General features: G+C 26.9%; 5 protein-coding genes and 1 long non-coding RNA gene across 6 annotated transcripts; all 6 read left to right on the top strand.

Annotated features, from left to right (window-relative positions):
• Positions 1-387: 387 nt before the first annotated feature.
• LOC124946880 (gustatory and pheromone receptor 32a-like) lies at positions 388-1,607 on the top strand. Its single transcript, XM_047488223.1, has 5 exons — positions 388-524; positions 601-847; positions 998-1,066; positions 1,128-1,217; positions 1,301-1,607. Exons 1-5 carry the CDS (start codon positions 388-390, stop codon positions 1,400-1,402), a joined length of 645 nt encoding a protein of 214 aa, XP_047344179.1. The 3' UTR covers positions 1,403-1,607.
• LOC124946867 lies at positions 1,593-4,367 on the top strand. Its single transcript, XM_047488191.1, has 5 exons — positions 1,593-1,660; positions 1,754-1,858; positions 2,924-2,993; positions 3,889-4,011; positions 4,089-4,367. The coding sequence occupies exons 1-5, from the start codon at positions 1,593-1,595 to the stop codon at positions 4,365-4,367; spliced, it is 645 nt and encodes a 214-aa protein (XP_047344147.1).
• A 112-nt stretch (positions 4,368-4,479) lies between these two features.
• On the top strand, positions 4,480-5,690 carry LOC124946866 (putative gustatory receptor 28b). Its single transcript, XM_047488189.1, has 5 exons — positions 4,480-4,616; positions 4,687-4,933; positions 5,032-5,118; positions 5,180-5,269; positions 5,350-5,690. The coding sequence occupies exons 1-5, from the start codon at positions 4,480-4,482 to the stop codon at positions 5,461-5,463; spliced, it is 675 nt and encodes a 224-aa protein (XP_047344145.1). The 3' UTR covers positions 5,464-5,690.
• A 2,255-nt stretch (positions 5,691-7,945) lies between these two features.
• LOC124946865 (gustatory and pheromone receptor 32a-like) lies at positions 7,946-9,580 on the top strand. Its single transcript, XM_047488188.1, has 6 exons — positions 7,946-8,128; positions 8,206-8,474; positions 8,551-8,733; positions 8,804-9,050; positions 9,297-9,386; positions 9,467-9,580. Exons 1-6 carry the CDS (start codon positions 7,946-7,948, stop codon positions 9,578-9,580), a joined length of 1,086 nt encoding a protein of 361 aa, XP_047344144.1.
• Positions 9,581-12,863: 3,283 nt separating this feature from the next.
• On the top strand, positions 12,864-13,542 carry LOC124946505. The gene is made up of 3 exons (XR_007100110.1): positions 12,864-13,096; positions 13,158-13,247; positions 13,328-13,542. It is a non-coding gene; the product is annotated as an uncharacterized LOC124946505 (long non-coding RNA).
• Positions 13,543-17,157: 3,615 nt separating this feature from the next.
• LOC124946864 (putative gustatory receptor 28b) lies at positions 17,158-20,654 on the top strand. Its single transcript, XM_047488187.1, has 8 exons — positions 17,158-17,180; positions 18,746-18,818; positions 19,126-19,203; positions 19,281-19,549; positions 19,626-19,808; positions 19,878-20,124; positions 20,371-20,460; positions 20,541-20,654. Exons 1-8 carry the CDS (start codon positions 17,158-17,160, stop codon positions 20,652-20,654), a joined length of 1,077 nt encoding a protein of 358 aa, XP_047344143.1.
• Positions 20,655-21,524: the final 870 nt, after the last annotated feature.

Here is a 21,524-nt window from a genome sequence, read left to right as displayed (position 1 = left end):
TGAGACGATTCACATTGCAAATAGAAACTTGTATTCAAACTATGCGTCAACTGAATATACCGATGAATTTGTCAAAGAATTTTTTACAGCAATGTTATATAATGTTACTCTTAGTTCTCATGACAATAATTGTAATAATTTTCAATTACCACTGGTTAATATCATTCGGAACTAATTACCAGACAATTTTTCTCTTCTTTTTCCTCATAAATTATCCTCCTGTCATATGGTTATTGACCGATGTTACTTTCGGATTTTGGATATGGCAAGTAAAAAGTTTGTTACTTATCATAATAAAGTTAATATTTAAGAAATTTTGACGATCCATCAATCAAAAATAGGAATATAAAGATTAAATTAAGTCAACTTAACGAACTACTGAAAGGTATGCTTACAACTACTATCCATTCCCCGCAACATAAAAGAGTTCTTCGGATGAGGAATAGGAAACATAATTCTCCATTATCTGATATTCATCGAACGGATAAATGGAACCAAAACGTTATCACTATTAAAAAAGCCAAGTAATTATTATTATATATTATAATTTTATAAAAAAATTTCTCTTATTTTTTTTATATTTCTTTTTTTTTATCGTAGGGAGATACATTTGGAATTAAACAAGTGTGCTAGGAATATAAACAATGCGTACAGCTTACATATTTTATTTTCAATATCGACAGCTACCATTTTGATCATTACTACAGCTTACAATACGTATTACTGTTTATTAACTAAAATCTATCATCCGCAATCCCTTCAATTCTTTATTCATTTATTTTGGATTTTTTTACACGGATTGAAGATCACTTTTGCAAGTCACGTATGTGCAAAAACTGTAACGGAGGTATGTTATTTAAGCATTAATTGTTTTTTCTTTTAAGCATTAATTGTTTTTTCTTTTGTTATAAAATTTATTTTCTCATATTTCAACGAAATGATGAAAAAAGTAATTATTGATATTATATTCTTTTATTGATATTATATTTCTTTATATGCGGCAAATACCGGAGATATCCTTTGTGAAATGAACGAACCATCAATCAGCAAAGAATTTTGTACTGAGGTAATAAGTAATAAAAATGAATTTACTACGAATTACTATCAATATTTTATGATATTTCTAGATTCATGACTTTATTCTACAACTTATTCAAAACCCATTGTCATTTACAACCTTTGGCTTTTTTGATCTGGACTATACATTGATACGTAATGTATGTCAAACGCATAATTTTTATTATCGATTTATAAATTTATATTTATATTCTATTGAATGACTAATATGGATTATTTTTAGATCATCGGTATCATCGCAAGTTACCTCGTTATTTTAATTCAAGTTGGAAGAGTACCATATGACGTTTTTGTTAAAAATACGACACTATCGACCAATAATTAATAAGAAATTTAAGGTCAACGTTATCATCATATTAATAAATAAGAGTCTACAAGATCTAAAAAACTGAGTAATCTTTATAGTATTCAAATAGTGGCCTTTCGCAGCACGCTTGTATATGTTTTTATAGTTCACATATTATTGCTAAGAAATATGAATATTATGCTTGAAATGTGTGAGACGCATCCGAAAAATGCAAGTCAAACTTGCTAAATATGCAATAATTCAACAGACATTAATCGGAATAAAATATATTTCTGTGTATTAACGAAAACCATTGGAAATATATTAAAAACACTTTCACAAACTATTTGGTTTAAATCTTTTATTTCTTTTTTGGTGATATCTTCAAAGTAATTTTTATGAATTACATTTCAAAACAAATCAGAATGTAAGATTTCCGATAGGTAGAATTGTAATTATAGATACGATAACTCATTTCTTAGTTGTAGAAAATCAGTGAAATTATTCGCTATTCCTACATTCAGGTTACATTACAATAATTTCAAATAAAATTGTACGATATGTACAATTATTTACGTGTGAATAACGTAAGAAATGTTATAAAAATATTGTAAAATAACGACAATCATAATTAATGATTTATTCTATAGTATATGTGCATCATACTGACATAACATACATGATTATCATAATGCGAGTAAGCAATTCAATAAAGTAAGGATCATGAATCACTACGGCAATCCTTTGTCCTAATTATATCAAAAATAATTTTTTGTTTATATCATAATAATTTTCGTTGGTTTAACGAGATGAGAGATAAAGATGTTATGATTAATTAACAATTTTTTACTTTGAATGGTTATTGAATTATTAAGAGTGATATATTTTGTACAGTACGATAAATTCCATTCTACAGCGGATAAAACTGTTTATAGGACAATTCGAAATTTGTGCACAAAGAATTAATAAACCTGATTCACCGAAAAATTATTCTTCTCCTTTTCGATATGAGTATAAGGCATGCATAATTATGATTTTTGTGATATCAATCTTCATTACTATCAATGTTTTTTGGTTCTCTTTTTGTAACTTATCATTAGAAGTTGGATGTTATAATACTATTACTACGAAACTTTACCAGTCGCCGTAACGATCAATTGTTTTACAATTATATTTTAGATCAGGAAAGTTAATTGTTTTATTTATTACAGAATGAAATCAATATTAGCTAATTCATAACGAATAATCTTTAGTAGATATGTGAAAATCTTATTTGGTCAATTTATATATTCTATTTCTTTCTTGTTTATTCATGTATCAGATATTTACAAAAAGTACAATTCATTGCCATCTTTAAATATGATAATTGAAGCACATATTAATTTTCCTTATTTTGTTCTATACTGCGAACAATAAAGACATTCTTTAATAATTGTACGAAACTTCGACCAACTGGAAATATCACGATAAAATAAAAAACAATTTTTAACAATTTTTGGTATTGGAATGCTTACAAAATATATAAAATCTCAAATTATTTCTTTCATATTCGTGATTTAGGTTTCAATTAATCCAAAATCGATTGATGTTGACCTCCAGCGAATTCTACGTTCTAAACCATACGTTTAATGTAAATTGTAAAAAAAATACATATAATGTCAATTGAAAATACAATCAAAGATTTTTATTATATTTAATTTTATGATAACTTAATATCCCTTTGCATGTTCTACATGGTCGGTTCGATTACTATCTTTCTTGTTATTTTGATTCAACTCGAATATAATGCTAATGCATTCAATACACATAATATAAAAAAATTTCAACGTTCACGATGTAAATAATAAGTAAAAATTATTCTGTATTCGATAAATATATCGTACACAGCTGGCAATTAAAATTAAGCAACATTATACTTTGTTTTATAAAATGGATTTTATCTTCTATATATCATTAAAACAAGAAAACGAAACGAAAAATATTGAAGGATAGGAAAAAATAACATAGATAACAATTTAATAAATTACTTTTCTTATGATCAATGAAAAATCAATAATTTGAAAGTAGTAATATCTATAAGTAGATTTAATCGAACAATCACACATGGAAAAGAAAAGTTACTATCATTGTAGTAATTGCACGAATGTAGGTCAGAATAAAGAATGAACGTAATACCATAAAATCCAAATGGTCATAGTGTCGCATTACAATTTCACGGAGAAACTTCTACATTCTTTTCTTTTCTAAAAGCTTAGTATACCAAGTTTTTCAATCTGTATTGATATAATTAGTGCTTTTTGGGGAAAAGGAAGAAAATAAATACAGCTGTTTTCTCGAAGAATACTTTAAAAATGTCTCTCTCGGCTGCATTTCGACGTAGCATCAAACCATTGATAATAATTAATTCGATTTTTTCCACCGGTCTGATAGAATATTTCGTCTGTGATAAGATCAAAACAATTGGCATGGTTTATGCCTTCTTCTCTATCATTTTTTACATTTCAATATCCTTTGTATTCTCTAAGTATTTTGTACATCCTGGTGTCTTTAAACAATCGCTTCTTTTACAGCTTATGTATCTATTTTATGTTTACAACGGTTACGTGACATACGTAGCAACCATTATCATTGGATTTATCAGAAGAAAGGTAACTACGTACGTTCTTCTAATTTACTTAATTCATTAAAATTTCTACTTTATGAGAATCTCAATATTTTTTTGCAGAAAGTTAAACGTTTCATATTGCAAATGGAAACTTGTATTCGAACTATGCATCAACTGAATATACCGATGAATTTGTCAAAGCATTTTTTACAGCAATATTATATAATGTTATTTTTGGTCTTCATCTTAATTGCGATAATAATAATGGATTATAAATGGCTAAAATTATTGGGAATTAATCCCGCACTAATTTTTGGTTTTTTCTATCTCGAAATTTATCCCTTTATCACATGGTTAATACCCGATGTTACTTTCGCATTTTGGATAAGGCAAGTATAAAGTTCATTATTTATCATAACTAAGTTAACATTTAAGAAATTTTAAAGATCCCTTAACCAAAAATAGGATCATAAAAACAAAATTTTGTCAATTGAATGAACTACTGAGAGGTATGCTTAAAACAACCATCGATTCCCCGCAACATAAAAGAATACTTTGGATGAGGAACAGGAATAATAATTCGCCATTATCCACTATTCATCGAACGGATAAACCGAGCAAAGATGTTATCATTATTAAAAAAGCCAAGTAATTATTATTATGTACTACAAATTTATACAAAATTTCTCTCAATTTTTATATTTTTTTCTTATCGCAGGGAGATACATTTAGAATTAATCAAGTGTGCTAGGAATATAAACGATGCGTACGCCTTACACATTTTATTCTCTATATCACTAGTTTTTGTTTTAATCACTATTACAGCTTACCATGTGTATTATTATTTATTAACTAATTCGTACCGTACGCAACCTCTAAATTCCCTTACTTATTTATTTTGGTTTTTTTACTTCGGGATCAAGATCATCATTGTAAGTCACATATGTGCAGAAACTGTAACGGAGGTATGTTTTTTAAGTATTCATTGTTTGTTTCTTCTGTTATAAATTTTTTTCTCATATTCCAACGATAAATTGAACGAAACAAGTATTGATATATATTGCATAATACTTCTTTACATGCGACAAATACCGGAGATATTCTATGTGAATTGTACGAACCATCAGCCAGCAATGAATATCGTGCCGAGGTAATAATTGATGAAAACTAATGTACTATAAATTATTATTAATATTTTATGATACTTCTAGATCCGTGACTTTACTCTACAACTTATCCAAATTCCACTTTCATTTACAATATATGGCCTTGTTGATCTGGATTATACATTGATTCGTACTGTATGTCAAACGCATAATTTTTATTATTGATTTTTAAATTTATTTTTTTATTATAGACGATTAACATGCATTATTTTTAGGTCATCGGTACCGTTACAATATATCTTGTTATTCTCATTCAAGTTGGAAACGTACCACCAGAATTTTCCACTACAAATTCAACGTTATCGACTAATGATTCGAAAGAAATTTAAGATCAATGTTATCTTCATATAAATATAGAAGCCTGCACAGTCGGAAAATCGTAGTAATCTTTATAGCATTTAAATAGTGGCCAGATTATATTTTCTTTGCAAGCTTGCACATGCTGTATAGTTTTATTATTATTGCTAAAATGAATATTATGTGTGCTATGTGTGGAGTTCATCTGAAAAAAGCAAAGCAAACTTTCTAGATATATAATAATTAAATAGATGGTAATGGGAATATTGAATAAATTCCATATCTGTGTATTAACGAAAAGCATTGGAAATATACTCAGAACCCTTTTACAATCTTAGTAACTTTAATCTTTTATTTATTTTTTAGAGATATTTACAAAGTAGTTTTTTCAATTACATTTCGAAACAACTGAAAATTTTGGGTAGATTGTAATAATAGATAGAGTAACTCATTTTTTTGTTATAGAAATTTACTGGGGAATTATTCTCATTTCCCGGATTCGGATTATATCCGAATCATGAATTATATTATGATTAAAAACAAAGTTGCTCGATATGTACAATTATTTACGTATGAATAACGTAAGAAATGTTATAAAAAAGTATAGAATAAGGAAAATCATAATTGATGATTTATTCTGTAGTGTATGCACATCATATATACATGATTATCATGATGCTTGTAAGCGATTCAATAAAGTTAGGATCATAAATATGTATGGTGGACTATTTTATCTATTGTAGAAATCATAAAAGTGATATAAAATACTAATAATAAATTGTAAATATTTACGAGAGATATTCAATTAAAGAATGTAATTTTCAATAATAATTTATAAATTTATATGAGAAATTTTTTATATGAAATAATACGGCCAATGGAGAACAAATATTCTCATTTATTGGCTACTAACGATGAAAACTAACGACTAGATAATGTACCGTAAAACAAATAAATTCTTATTGATTTTTTTAAAACGAAGATCAATTGATTTACAATTATATTTTAGACCAGGGAAGTCAATTGTTTTATTTATTACAGAATGAAATCAATATTAGATAATTTATAACGAATAATCTTTAGTAGATATGTGAAAATCTTATTTGGTCAATTAAATGCTACTCTCCAAAACATGCTAACAATAACTATCGATTTTTCACAAGGCAAGTGAAAACTTCAAATAAATAACTGGAAAAATAACTCTTCATTATCTACTATTTATCGAACATACAAAACAACTGAGAATTAAATGAAATTGAACAAAGTCAAGTAAGTTATTGATAATTAGCCCGAAACTATTTATTATTCTTCTTCGATTTTTAAAAAACTTTTACTTATTCTTCTCATTAAAGATATATTCATTTGAAATTGATAAAGTGTGTCGGAATTATATACATGACTTATGGATTACAAATTATTTTATCCATATCTTCATCTGTATTGATTGTCATTATATTCTTATACAACCTATATGCTATAAGAATTACGAACAATTAGATAAAAGATACTTGTGCAAAATCTATTGGATTTTTTGTTTTACTGTCAATAATTTCGTAATGAACAACATATACCAAACAACGATAACAGAATTATGTTAATTTTAAAAATATATATTCTATTTCTTTCTTGTTTAATCATGTATCAGATATTTACAAAACATACAATTCATTGCAACCTTTAAATATGATAATTGAAGCACATATTAATTTTCCTTATTTTGTTCTATACCGCGAACACTGGAGACATTCTTTATTAATTGTACGAAACTTCGACCAACTAGAAATTTCGCGATAAAATAAAGAACAATTTTTAACAATTTTTGGTATTGGAATGCTTACAAAATATATAAAATATCAAATTATTTCTTTCATATTCGTGATTTATGTTTCAATTAATCCAAAATCGATTGATCTTGACTTCCAGCGGATTCTACACTCTAAATCATACGTTTCTGTATAATGCAAGCGATATTATATTTTGTTTTATAAAATGGATTTTACCTTCTATATATCATTCAAACAAGAAAATAAAACGAAAAATACTGAAGAATAGAAAAAAATAACAGAAGAACAATTTAATAAATTAATTTCCTTACGATCAAAAGAAAATTAATAATTTAAAAGTAGTAATATCTATAAGTAGATTTAATCGAACAATCATACGTGGAAAAGAAAAGTTACTACCATTGGCGAATGTAGGTCAGAATAAAAAATGAACGTAATATGATAAAATCCAAATGGTCATAGTGTCGCTTCACAATTTCACAGAGAAAGTTTTACATTCTTTTCTTTTCTAAAATCTTAGTATACCAAGTTTTTCAATCTGTATTGATATAATTAGTGCTTTTTGGGGAAAAGGAAGAAAATAAATACAGCTGTTTTCTCGAAGAATACTTTAGAAATGTCTCTTTCGGCTGCATTTCGACGTAGCATCAAACCATTGATAATAATGAATACGATTTTTTCCACCGGTCTGATAGAATACTTCGACTGTAATAAGATCAATGCGATTGGCATGGTTTATGCCTTCTTCTCTATCAGTTTTTACGTTTACATGTCCTTGGTATTCTCTAAGTATTTTGTACACACTCCTGTCTTTAAACAATCGCTTCTCCTACAGCTTATGTATCTATTTTATATTAACAAGGGTTACATGACATACGTGGCAACCATTATCATTGGATTTATCAGAAGAAAGGTAACTAAGTACGTTCTTCTAATTTACACAATTCATTAAAATTTCTACTTTATGAAAATCTCAATATTTTATTGCAGAAAGTCAGACGTTTCATATTCCAAATGGGAACTTGCACTCGAACTATGCATCAATTGAATATACCGATAAATTTGTCAAAGCATTTTTTACAGCAATGTTATATAATGTTATTTTTGGTCTTCATCTTAATTGCGACGATAATAATCGATTATAAATGGCTAAAATTATTGGGAAATTATCCCACAATAATTTTTGCTTCTTTCTATCTCGAAATTTATCCCTTTATCACATGGTTAATACCCGATGTTACTTTCGCATTTTGGATAAGGCAAGTATCAAATTTATTATTTATCATAACAAAATTAACATTTAAGAAATTTTAACGATCCTTATACCAAAAATAGGTATATAAAGATAAAATTTTGTCAATTGAACGAACTACTGAAAGGTATGCTTACAACTACCATCCATTCCCCGCAACATAAAAGAATACTTCGGATGAGGAACAGAAATAATAATTCGCCATTATCCACTCTTCATCGAACGGATAAACCGAGCAAAGATGTTATCACTATTAAAAAAGCCAAGTAATTATTATTATGTACCACAAATTTATACAAAATTTCTCTCAATTTTTATAATTTTTTCTAATCACAGGGAGATACATTTGGAATTAATCAAATGTGCTAGGAATATAAACGATGCGTACGCCTTACACATTTTATTCTCTATATCACTAGTTTTTGTTTTAATCACTATTACGGCTTACTATGTGTATTATTACTTATTAACTAATTCGTACAGTACGCAACCTCTAAATTCCTTTACTTATTTATTTTGGTTTTTTTACTTCGGGATCAAGATCATCATTGTAAGTCACATATGTGCAGAAACTGTAACAGAGGTATGTTTTTTAAATATTCGTTGTTTGTTTCTTTTGTTATAAATTTTTTTTTCATATTTTAACGATATATTGAATGAAACAAGTATTGATATATATTGGATCATATTTCTTTACATGCGACGAACACCGGAGATATTCTATGTGAATTATACGAACCATCAGCCAGCAATGAATATCGTGCCGAGGTAATAATTGATGAAAACTAATGTACTACAAATTATTATCTATATTTTATGATAATTCTAGATCCATAACTTTATTCTACAACTTATCCAAAATCCACTTTCATTTACAATATATGGCCTTGTTGATCTGGATTATACATTGATTCGTACTGTATGTCAAACGCATAATTTTTATTATTGATTTTTAAATTTATTTTTATATTATAGACGATTAACATGAATTACTTTTAGGTCATCGGTACCGTCACAACATACCTTGTTATTCTCATTCAAGTAGGAAACGTTCCACAAGAATTTTCCAGTAAAAATTTAACGTTATCATCTAATGATTCTAGAAAAATTTAAGATCTATGTTATCTTCAAATGAAATGAATATTATGTGTGTTATGTTTGGAGTACATCCGAAGAAAGTGAATTAAACTTTCTAGATATATAATAATTAATTAGATGTTAATCGAAATATTGAATAAATTCCATATCTGTGTATTAACGAAAAGCATTGGAAATATACTCAGGACACTTTCATAATCTTAGTAGCTTGAATCTTTTATTTATTCTTTGGAGATATTTCCAGAGTAATTTTTTTCAATTACATTTCGAAACGACTCAAAATTTTGAATGGATATTATTGTAATAATAGATAGAGTAACTCATTTTTTAGTTGTAGAAATTTAATGGCATTATTTTTATTTCCCGGATTCGGTTTATATCATAATAGTTATAAACAGAGTTGCTCGATATCTGCAATTATTTCCGCATGAATAACATAAGAAATGTTATAAAAAAAAATAAAATAACGAAATATGTATAACTGATGATTACTGACGATTTATTCTGTAGTATGTGCATCATACTGACATAACATTCAGGATTACCATGATGCGAATAAGCGATTCAATAAAATAAGGATCATCAATAACTACAGTGGACTTTTGTTCTATTTATTGTAGAAATCATAAATGTGTTATTCCAAAATATTAATAATAATTCGTGAGAATTTACAGGAGTTGTTTTATTATAAAATGTGATAAAGTTTTAATAATTAATTATAAAATTATATGTAAATTTTTTATGTGAAATAATACGGCCAAAGGAGAACAAATATTCTCATTTATTGGCTACTAACGATGAAAACTAACGACTAGATAATATACCGTAAAACAGATAAATTCTTATTGATTTTTTTAAAACGAAGATCAATTGATTTACAATTATATTTTAGATCAGAGAAGTCAATTGTTTTATTTATTACAGAATGAAATCAATATTAGCTAATTTATAACGAATGATCTTTAGTAGATACGTGTAAATCTTATTTGGTCAATTAAATGCTACTCTCAAAAACATGCTAACAACAGCTATCGATTCTCCACAAGATAAGTGAATACTTCAAATATTAACTGTCAATATTTTTACAATAAACAACATATGACAAATAACAGAAATATGATATTTTTTACAATATATATTGTTTCTCTTTCTTGTTTAATCCTGTATCCGATATTTACAAAACGTACAATCCGTTGCAATATTGAAAAACATTAATAAAAGCACATATTAATTTTTCTTTGTTATATACCGCAAATACTGAAGACATTTTTTACGAATTGTAGGATACTTCGACCAACCGGAAATTTCTCGATAAAGTAAGAAACAATTTTTATTTTTACGGAATGCTTACAAAAAATATAAAAACTGAAATTGTTTCCTTCAGGTTCGTGATTTATGTTTCAATCAATCCAAAATCGATTAATGTTTATCTCCAATGGACTTTACAATCATAATCATACGTTTCTATATAATGTAAATTGAAAATAAAATCAAAGATTTCTATTATCTTTAACTATACGATAATTTAATACCCCTGTGCATGTTCTACATGATCGATTCGAATACTACCTTTTTTGTTATTCTGATTCAATTCTGAAATAAATCTAATGCAATCAATATACTTAACATAAAAAAAATATTTTAACGTCCATGATATAAATAATGAGTAAAAATTATTCTTCATTCGATAAATATATCGTACATAGCTGGCAATTAAAATTAAGCAATATTATACTTTGTTTTATAAAATGGATTTTACCTTCTATATATCACTAAAAGAAGAAAATAAAACGAAAAATACTGAAGGATAAGAAAAGGCAACAAAGATAAAATTTTAATAAATTAATTTCCTTGTGATCAAAATGTAATATCTATAAGTGGGTTTAATCGAATAATCGCACACATGGAAAAGACGAGTTACTACCTCCTGCAAATGTAGGTCAGAATAAAGTATATGATATAATCTTAATAGTCTCACATCAAAATTTCGCAGAGAATGTTCTACATTCTCTTCTTTTTCTACTAGTTTGCTATACCAAGTTTTTCAATCTGTATTGATACCATTAGTGCATTTTGGGAAAACGGAAGAAAATAAATACAGCTGTTTTCTCGAAGAATACTTTAAAAATGTCTTTCTCGGCTGAATTTCGACGTAGCATCAAACCGTTGATAATAATGAATTCAATTTTTACCACTGGTCTGATAGAATATTTCGTCTGTGATAAGATCAATGCAATGGGTTTGGTTTATGCATTTCTCTCTATCATTTTTTACGTTTCCATGTCCTTGGTATTCTCTAAGTGTTTTGTATATTCTGCTATATTTGAACAAACGTTTCTTATACAATTCATGTATCTATTTTATGTTTACAACGGTTATGTGACATACGTGGCAACAATTATCTTTGGAGTTCTCAGAAGAAAGGTATATTACTTCGTTCTTCTAATTTACTCAATTCATTAAGATTTCTACTTTATGAAAAACCCAATATTTTTTTACAGAAAGTGAGACGTTTCACATTGCAAATAGAAACTTGTATTCGAACTATGCATCAATTAAATATACTCATAAATTTGCCTAAGTATTTCTTACAGCAATATTATATAATGATTTTCTTAGCCTTCATCTTAATTAGTGCTATAATAACGGATTATAAATGGATAAAAATATTCGGAATTAATCCGACAATAATTTTTGGCTCTTTATATCTCAAAATTTATCCCTTTATCACATGGTTAATACCCGATATTACTTTCGCATTTTGGATAAGGCAAGTATAAAGTTCATTATTTATCATAACTAAGTTAACATTTAAGAAATTGTAACGATCCCTTAACCAAAAATAGGATCATAAAAACAAAATTTTGTCAACTGAACGAACTACTGAGAGGTATGCTTAGAACAACCATCGATTCCCCGCAACATAAAAGAATACTTTGGATGAGGAACAGGAATAGTAATTCGCCATTATCCACTATTCATCGAACGGATAAACCGAGCAAAGATGTTATCACTATTAAAAAAGCCAAGTAATTATTATTATGTACCACAAATTTATACAAAATTTATCTCAATTTTTATATTTTTTTCTTATCGCAGGGAGATACATTTGGAATTAATCAAATGTGCTAGAAATATAAACGATGCGTACTCCTTACACATTTTATTCTCTATATCACTAGTTTTCGTTTTAATCACTATTACAGCTTACCATATGTATTATTACTTATTAACTAATTCGTACCGTACGCAACCTCTATATTCCTATACTTATTTATTTTGGTTTTTTTACTTCGGGATCAAGATCATCATTCTAAGTCACATATGTGCAGAAACTGTAATGGAGGTATGTTTTTTAAGTATTCACTGTTTGTTTCTTTTCTTATAAATTTTTTTCTCATATTCCAACGATGTATTGAACGAAACAAGTATTGATATATATTGCATCATATTTCTTTACATGCGATAAATACCGGAGATATTCTATGTGAATTGTACGAACCATCAATCAGCAATGAATATCGTGCCGAGGTAATAATTGATGAAAACTAATGTACTACAAATTATTATTAATATTTTATGATACTTCTAGATCCGTGACTTTACTCTACAACTTATCCAAAATCCACTGTCATTTACAATATATGGCATTTTTGATCTGGATTATTCATTGATACGTATTGTATGTCAAACGCATAATTTTTATTATTGATTTTTAAATTTATTTTTATATTATAGACGAATGACATGGATTATTTTTAGGTCATCGGTACCGTTACAACATACCTTGTTATTCTCATTCAAGTTGGAAACGTACCACCAGAATTCTCCATTACAAATTCAACGTTACCAACTACTGATTTGTGAGAAATTTAAGATCATTATTATCTTCATATAAATTTAGGAGTCTGCAAAAAAATCTTATAATCTTTACGGCAGTTAAATAGTGGCCAATTTATATTTTTTTGCATGCTTATACATGCTTTATATTTCATATATTATTGCCAAAAAGTATATATATTATGTATATGCTATATGTGGAGTACATCCGAAGAAAGCGAATTAAACTTTCTAGATATATAATAATTAATTAGATGTTAATCGAAATATTGAATAAATTCCATATCTGTGTATTAATGAAAAGCATTGGAAAAATACTCAGGACACTTTCATAATCTTAGTAGCTTGAATCTTTTATTTATTCTTTGGAGATATTTCCAGAGTAATTTTTTTCAATTACATTTCGAAACGACTCAAAATTTTGAATGGATATTATTGTAATAATAGATAGAGTAACTCATTTTTTAGTTGTAGAAATTTAATGGCATTATTTTTATTTCCCGGATTCGGTTTATATCATAATAGTTATAAACAGAGTTGCTCGATATCTGCAATTATTTCCGCATGAATAACATAAGAAATGTTATAAAAAAAAATAAAATAACGAAATATGTATAACTGATGATTACTGACGATTTATTCTGTAGTATGTGCATCATACTGACATAACATTCAGGATTACCATGATGCGAATAAGCGATTCAATAAAATAAGGATCATCAATAACTACAGTGGACTTTTGTTCTATTTATTGTAGAAATCATAAATGTGTTATTCCAAAATATTAATAATAATTCGTGAGAATATACAGGAGTTGTTTTATTATAAAATGTGATAAAGTTTTAATAATTAATTATAAAATTATATGTAAATTTTTTATGTGAAATAATACGGCCAAGGAGAACAAATATTCTCATTTATTGGCTACTAACGATGAAAACTAACGACTAGATAATGTACCGTAAAACAGATAAATTCTTATTGATTTTTTTAAAACGAAGATCAATTGATTTACAATTATATTTTAGATCAGAGAAGTCAATTGTTTTATTTATTACAGAATGAAATCAATATTACCTAATTCATAACGAATGATCTTTAGTAAATATGTAAAAATCTTATTTGATCAATTAAATTCCGCCCTCCAAAACTTGCTAACAACAGCTATCGATTCTACACAAGATAAATGAATACTTCAATTAAATAACTGGAAAAATAACTCTTCATTATCTACTATTTATCGAACATACAAAACAACTGAGAACTAAATGAAATTGAACAAATTCAAGTAAGTTATTGATAATTAGCCCGAAACTATTTATTATTCTTCTTCGATTTTTAAACAACTTTTACTTATTCTTCTCATTCATTTGAAAAAGATAAAGTGTGTCGGAATTATATACATGACTTATGGATTACAAATTATTTTATCCATATCTTCATCTGTATTGATTGTCATTATATTCATATACAACCTATATGCTATAAGAATTACGAAAAAATATGACAATTAGATAAAAGATACTTGTGCAAAATCTATTGGTCTTTTTGTTTTACTGCCAACAATTTCGTAATAAACAACATATACCAGACAACGATAACAGAAGAATGTTAATTTTAACAATATATATTCTATTTCTTTCCTGTTTAATCATGTATCAGATATTTACAAAACGTACAATTATTGCAACCTTTAAAAATAATAATTGAAGCACATAATAATTTTTCTTATTTTGTTCTATACCGCGAACACTGGAGACATTCTTTATTAATTGTACGAAACTTCGACTAACCGGAAATTTCGCGATAAAATAAAGAACAATTTTTAACAATTTTTGGTATTGGAATGCTTACAAAATATATAAAATATCAAATTATTTCTTTCATATTCGTGATTTAGGTTTCAATTAATCCAAAATCGATTGATGTTGACCTCCAACGGATTCTTCATTCTAAATCATACATTTCTGTATAATATAAATTGAAAATACAATCAAAGATTTCTATTATCTTTAATTATATGATAATTTAATATCCCTGTGCATGCTCTACATGATCGATTCGAATACTATCTTTTTTGTTATTCTGATTCAACTCTGAGATAAATCTAATGCAATCAATATACTTAACATAAAAAAAATATTTTAACGTCCATGATATAAATAATGAGTAAAAATTATTCTTCATTCGATAAATATATCGTACATAGCTGGCAATTAAAATTAAGCAATATTATACTTTGTTTTATAAAATGGACTTTACCTTCTATACATCACTAAAAGAAGAAAATAAAACGAAATATACTGAAGGATAGGAAAAGGCATCAAAGATAAAATTTTAATAAATTAATTTCCTTGTGATCAAAAGGTAATAACTGTAAGTGGGTTTAATCGCACACATGGAAAAGAAGAGTTACTACCTCCGGCAAATGTAGGTCAGAATAAAGTATATGATATAATCTTAATAGTCATAGTCTCACATCAAAATTTCGCAGAGAATGTTCTACATCCTCTTCTTTTTCTACTAGTTTGCTATACCAAGTTTTTCAATCTGTATTGATATCATTAGTGCATTTTGGGAAAACGGAAGAAAATAAATACAGCTGTTTTCTCGAAGAATACTTTAAAAATGTCTTTCTCGGCTGAATTTCGACGTAGCATCAAACCGTTGATAATAATGAATTCAATTTTTACCACTGGTCTGATAGAATATTTCGTCTGCGATAAGATCAACGCAATTGGCATGGTTTATGCCTTCTTTTCTATCAGTTTTTACGTTTCCATGTCCTTGGTATTCTCTAAGTGTTTTGTACATTCTGCTGTCTTTAAGCAATCGTTTCTCGTACAGCTTATGTATCTATTTTTTGTTTACAACGGTTACGTGACATACGTGGCAACCATTTATTATTGATTTTTAAATTTATTTTTATATTATAGACTAACATGAATTATAGATTAACATGAATTATTTTTAGATCATCGGTACCGTCGCAACATATCTTGTTATTCTCATTCAAGTTGGAAACCCACCATTAAAATTTTCCATTAAACATTTAACGTTAACCTCTAATGATTCAAGAGATATTTAATACCTATGTTATCTTCATATAAATATAGAAGTTTGCAAAGTCGGAAAATCGTAGTAATCTTTATAGCATTTAAATAGTGGCCATTTTATATTTTCTTTACACGCTTGCACATGCTTTATAGTTATATTATTCTTGCTGAAATGAATATTATGTGTGCTATGTGTGGAGTTCATCCAAAAATGCAAAGCGAACTTTCTAGATATATAATAATTAAATAAATGTTAATCGAAATTTTGAATAAATTCTATGTCTGTGTATTAATGAAAACCATTGGAAATTTTCAATCTCTGGACACCTTCACAAACTAATTAGCTCGAATCTTTTATTTCTTCTTTGGTGGTATTTTCGCAGTAATATTTTTCAATTATATTTCGAAACGACTGAAAATTTAGGGTGGATAGAATTGTAATAATAGATAGGGTAACTCATTTTTTAGTTGTAGAAATTTAATGGAATTATTCTCATTTCGCCGACTTGGTTCTTATTATAACAATTGCAAACGAAGTTGTTTGATATGTACAATTATTTCCGTATGAATAATGTAAGAAATACATTATAAAAACATATACGTTTTAAAAAAAGTATAGAATAACAAAAATCATAATTGATGATTTATTCTGTAGTGTATGTGCATCATACTGATATAACATATATGATTATCATAATGGGAGTAAGCAATTCAATAAAGTAAGGATCATGAATCACTACGGCAATCCTTTGTCCTAATTATATCAAAAATAATTTTTTGTTTATATCATAATAATTTTCGTTGGTTTAACGAGATGAGAGATAAAGATGTTATGATTAATTGACAATTTTTTACTTTGAATAGTTATTGAATTATTAAGAGTGATATATTTTGTACAGTACGATAAATTAATTCCATTCTACAGCAGATAGAACTGCTTATAGGACAATTCGAAATTTGTGCACAAAGAATTAATAAACCTGAAAATTATTTCTACCGAAAAATTATTCTTCTCTTTTTCGATATCAGTATAAGGCATGCATAATTATGATTTTTGTGATATCAATCTTCATTAATATCAATGTTTTTTGGTTCTCTTTTTGTAACTTATTTGAAGTTGGATGTTATAATACTATTACTATGAAACTTTACCAGTGGCCGTAACGATCAATTGTTTTACAATTAAAGTTTAGATCAGGAAAATCAATTGTTTTATTTATTACAGAATGAAATCAATATTACCTAATTCATAACGTATGATCTTTAGTAAATATGTAAAAATCTTATTTGATCAATTACATTCCGCCCTCCAAAACTTGCTAAAAACAGCTATCGATTCTCCAGAATAAGATAAGATAAGTGAATACTTCAAATATTAACTGTCAATATTTTCACAATAAACAACATATGACAAATAACAGAAATATGATATTTTTTATAATATATATTCTTTCTCTTTCTTGTTTAATCCTGTATCCGATATTTACAAAACGTACAATTTGTTGCAATATTGAAAGACATTAATTAAAGCATATATTTATTTTTTTTTATTTTATTATATACCGCGAATACTGGAAATATTCTTTACGAATTGTAGGAAACTTCGACCAACCGGAAATTTCTCGATAAAGTAAGAAACAATTTTTATTTTTACGGAATGCTTACAAAAAATATAAAAACTAAAATTGTTTCCTTCAGGTTCGTGATTTATGTTTCAATTAATCCAAAATCGATTAATGTTTATCTCCAATGGACTTTACAATCATAATCATACGTTTCTATATAATGTAAATTGAAAATAAAATCAAAGATTTCTATTATCTTTAATTATATTATAATTTAATATCGCTGTATATGTTCTACATGATCGATTCGAATACTACCTTTTTTGTTATTCTGATTCAACTCTGAAATAAATCTAATGCAATTAATATACTTAATATAAAAAATATTTTAACGCCCACGATATAAATAATGAGTAAAAATTATTCTTCATTCGATAAATATATCGTACATAGCTGGCAATTAAAATTAAGCAATATTATACTTTGTTTTATAAAATAAACTTTACCTTCTATATATCACTAAAAGAAGAAAATAAAACGAAAAATACTGAAGGATAAGAAAAGGCAACAATGATAAAATTTTAATAAATTAATTTCCTTGTGATCAAAAGGTAATATCTATAAGTGGGTTTAATCGAACAATCGCACACATGGAAAAGAAGAGTTATTACTTCCGGCGAATGTAGGTCAGAATAAAGTATATGATATAATCTTAATAGTCATAGTCTCACATCAAAATTTCGCAGAGAATGTTCTACATTTCCTTCTTTTTCTACTAGTTTGCTATATCAAGTATTTCAATCTGTATTGATATAATTAGTGCTTTTTGGGGAAAAGGAAGAAAATAAATACAGCTGTTTTCTCGAAGAATACTTTAAAAATGTCTCTCTCGGCTGAATTTCGACGTACCATCAAACCGTTGATAATAATGAATTCAATTTTTACCACTGGTCTGATAGAATATTTCGTCTGCGATAAGATCAACGCAATTGGCGTGGTTTATGCCTTCTTCTCTATCATTTTCTACGTTTCCATGTCCTTTGTTTTTTCTAAGTATTTTGTACTTACTGCTATCTTTAAACAATCGCTTCTCTTACAGCTTATGTATCTATTTTATGTTTACAACGGTTGCGTGACATACGTGACAACCATTATTAATGGATTTATCAGAAGAAAGGTAACTTAGTTCTTTCTCCTAATTTACTCAATTCATTAAGATTTCTACTTTATGACAAACACAATATTCTTTTGCAGAAAGTTAGACGTTTTATATTGCAAATGGAAATTTGTACTCGAACTATGCATCAACTGAATATACCGATGAATTTGTCAAAGTATTTTTTACAGCAATGTTATATAATGTTATATTTAATCTTCATCTTAATAACTGTGACAATAGCCGATTATAATTGGATAAAAATATTCGGAATTAATCCCACAATAATTTTTAGTTTTTTCTATCTCGAAATTTATCCCATTATCACATTGTTAATAAGCGATGTTACTTTCGCATTTTGGATAAGGCAAGTATAATATTTATTATTTATTATAACTAAGTTAACATTTAAAAAATTTTAACGATCTTTAAACCAAAAATAGGAATATAAAAATAAAATGTTGTCAATTGAACGAATTATTGAAAGGTATGCTTACAACTACCATCGATTCCCCACAACATAAAAGAATACTTTGGATGAGGAACAGGAACAGTAATTCTCCATTATCCATTATTCATCGAATAGATAAACCGAGCAAATATGTTATCACTATTAAAAAAGTCAAGTAATTATTATTATGTACTACAATTTATAAAAAATTTCTCTCAATTTTTATATTTTTTTCTTATCGCAGGGAGATACATTTAGAATTGATCAAGTGTGCTAGGAATATAAACGATGCCTACGCCTTACATATTTTATTCTCTATATCAACAGCTTTCTTTTTGATCACTACTACAGCTTACCATATATATTATTACTTATTAACTAATGCGTACCGTACGAATAAGTTAAATTTCTTTATTTATTTATTTTGGATTTCTTATTTTGGAATCAAGATCATCATTATAAGTCACGTATGTGCTGAAACTGTAACGGAGGTATGTTTTTTAAGTATTCACTGTTTGTTTCTTCTGTTATAAATTTTTTTCTCATATTCCAACGATATATTGAACGAAATAAGTATTGATATATATTGCATAATACTTCTTTACATGCGACAAATACCGGAGATATTCTATGTGAATTGTACGAACCATCAACCAGCAATGAATATCGTGCCGAGGTAATAATTGATGAAAACTAATGTACAACAAATTATTATTAATATTTTATGATACTTCTAGATCCGTGACTTTACTCTACAACTTATCCAAAATCCACTTTCATTTACAATATATGGCCTTGTTGATCTGGATTATACATTGATTCGTACTGTATGTCAAACGCATAATTTTTATTATTGATTTTTAAATTTATTTTTATATTATAGACGATTAACATGAATTATTTTTAGGTCATCGGTACCGTCACAACATACCTTGTTATTCTCATTCAAGTAGGAAACGTTCCACAAGAATTTTCCATTAATAATTTAACGTTATCGTCTAATGATTCAGGAAAAATTTAAGATCAATGTTATCTTCATGTTAATCTAAGAATCTTCAAAGTCAAAATATCTTAGTAATCTTTATATTATTTAAATAGTGATCTGTTTTTTTTTTTTTGCAGCTCGCTTGCACATGCTTTATACCTCATATATTACTAGTAAAAATTATAAATATTATTTGTTCTATGTGTAGGGTAGATCCGAAAAAAGAGATTCAACCTTTCTAGATATTTAATAATGTAATAGACGTTAATCCGAATATTGGATAAATTCTGTCTTTGTATTAACGAAAAAGATTGGTAATATACTCAAGACACTTTCGCAAACTTTGTAGCTTGAATCCTTTACCTCTTTTTTTGTGGTAGTTTCAAAATAATTTTTTTTCTATAAATTATATTTCGGAACGACCCAGAATGTAAGAATTTGGATAAACAGAACTGTAATAATAGATAGAGTAACATTCTAGTTGGAGAAATGCAGTGAAATTATTCGCATTTTTCACATTCAGTTTATATTAATTACAAACGATTCAATAACTACGTTGGACTTTTGTTCTATCTATGACAGAAATTATAAAAGTGTTATTATAAAGTGTTAACAATAATTGGTGAAAATTTACAAAAAATTTTCTATTTTTAAATGTTATAAAGTTTTAATATAAAATAAAAAAAATTTATGACAGGTTTTTTATATGAAATAATATGGCAAAAGGAGAATGAATATTTTCATTTGATCATTACTGATAATAAAAATTAAAGCTTAGGTAATGTACCACAGAAGAAATAATGTCTTATTGATTTTCATTGATTGATAAGGAGGTAAAGTATATGAATATGTATGAATTCCATTTATCAAAGAGACAAGGACGAATTTGACAAGATGGAAGTATGA

This window comes from Vespa velutina, chromosome 2 (genome assembly GCF_912470025.1).
Source record: "Vespa velutina chromosome 2, iVesVel2.1, whole genome shotgun sequence".
Taxonomy (NCBI): domain Eukaryota; kingdom Metazoa; phylum Arthropoda; class Insecta; order Hymenoptera; family Vespidae; genus Vespa; species Vespa velutina.
This window is presented reverse-complemented; position numbering and strand designations above follow the sequence as displayed.

Coding starts and splice junctions, on each gene's coding strand:
- LOC124946880 (XM_047488223.1), top strand. CDS start 388: ATGCTTACAACTACTATCCATTCCCCGCAACATAAAAGAGTTCTTCGG. Junction 1,067..1,127: donor GCAAAGAATTTTGTACTGAG/GTAATAAGTAAT, acceptor TGATATTTCTAG/ATTCATGACTTTATTCTACA. Junction 1,218..1,300: donor ACTATACATTGATACGTAAT/GTATGTCAAACG, acceptor GATTATTTTTAG/ATCATCGGTATCATCGCAAG.
- LOC124946866 (XM_047488189.1), top strand. CDS start 4,480: ATGCTTAAAACAACCATCGATTCCCCGCAACATAAAAGAATACTTTGG. Junction 5,119..5,179: donor GCAATGAATATCGTGCCGAG/GTAATAATTGAT, acceptor TGATACTTCTAG/ATCCGTGACTTTACTCTACA. Junction 5,270..5,349: donor ATTATACATTGATTCGTACT/GTATGTCAAACG, acceptor CATTATTTTTAG/GTCATCGGTACCGTTACAAT.
- LOC124946864 (XM_047488187.1), top strand. CDS start 17,158: ATGGGAGTAAGCAATTCAATAAA. Junction 19,204..19,280: donor ATGGATTTATCAGAAGAAAG/GTAACTTAGTTC, acceptor ATTCTTTTGCAG/AAAGTTAGACGTTTTATATT. Junction 19,550..19,625: donor ACTTTCGCATTTTGGATAAG/GCAAGTATAATA, acceptor AACCAAAAATAG/GAATATAAAAATAAAATGTT.
- LOC124946865 (XM_047488188.1), top strand. CDS start 7,946: ATGGTTTATGCCTTCTTCTCTATCAGTTTTTACGTTTACATGTCCTTG. Junction 8,129..8,205: donor TTGGATTTATCAGAAGAAAG/GTAACTAAGTAC, acceptor ATTTTATTGCAG/AAAGTCAGACGTTTCATATT. Junction 9,051..9,296: donor GTGCAGAAACTGTAACAGAG/GTATGTTTTTTA, acceptor TGATAATTCTAG/ATCCATAACTTTATTCTACA.
- LOC124946867 (XM_047488191.1), top strand. CDS start 1,593: ATGCAAGTCAAACTTGCTAAATATGCAATAATTCAACAGACATTAATC. Junction 1,661..1,753: donor GGAATAAAATATATTTCTGT/GTATTAACGAAA, acceptor ATATCTTCAAAG/TAATTTTTATGAATTACATT. Junction 4,012..4,088: donor TTGGATTTATCAGAAGAAAG/GTAACTACGTAC, acceptor ATTTTTTTGCAG/AAAGTTAAACGTTTCATATT.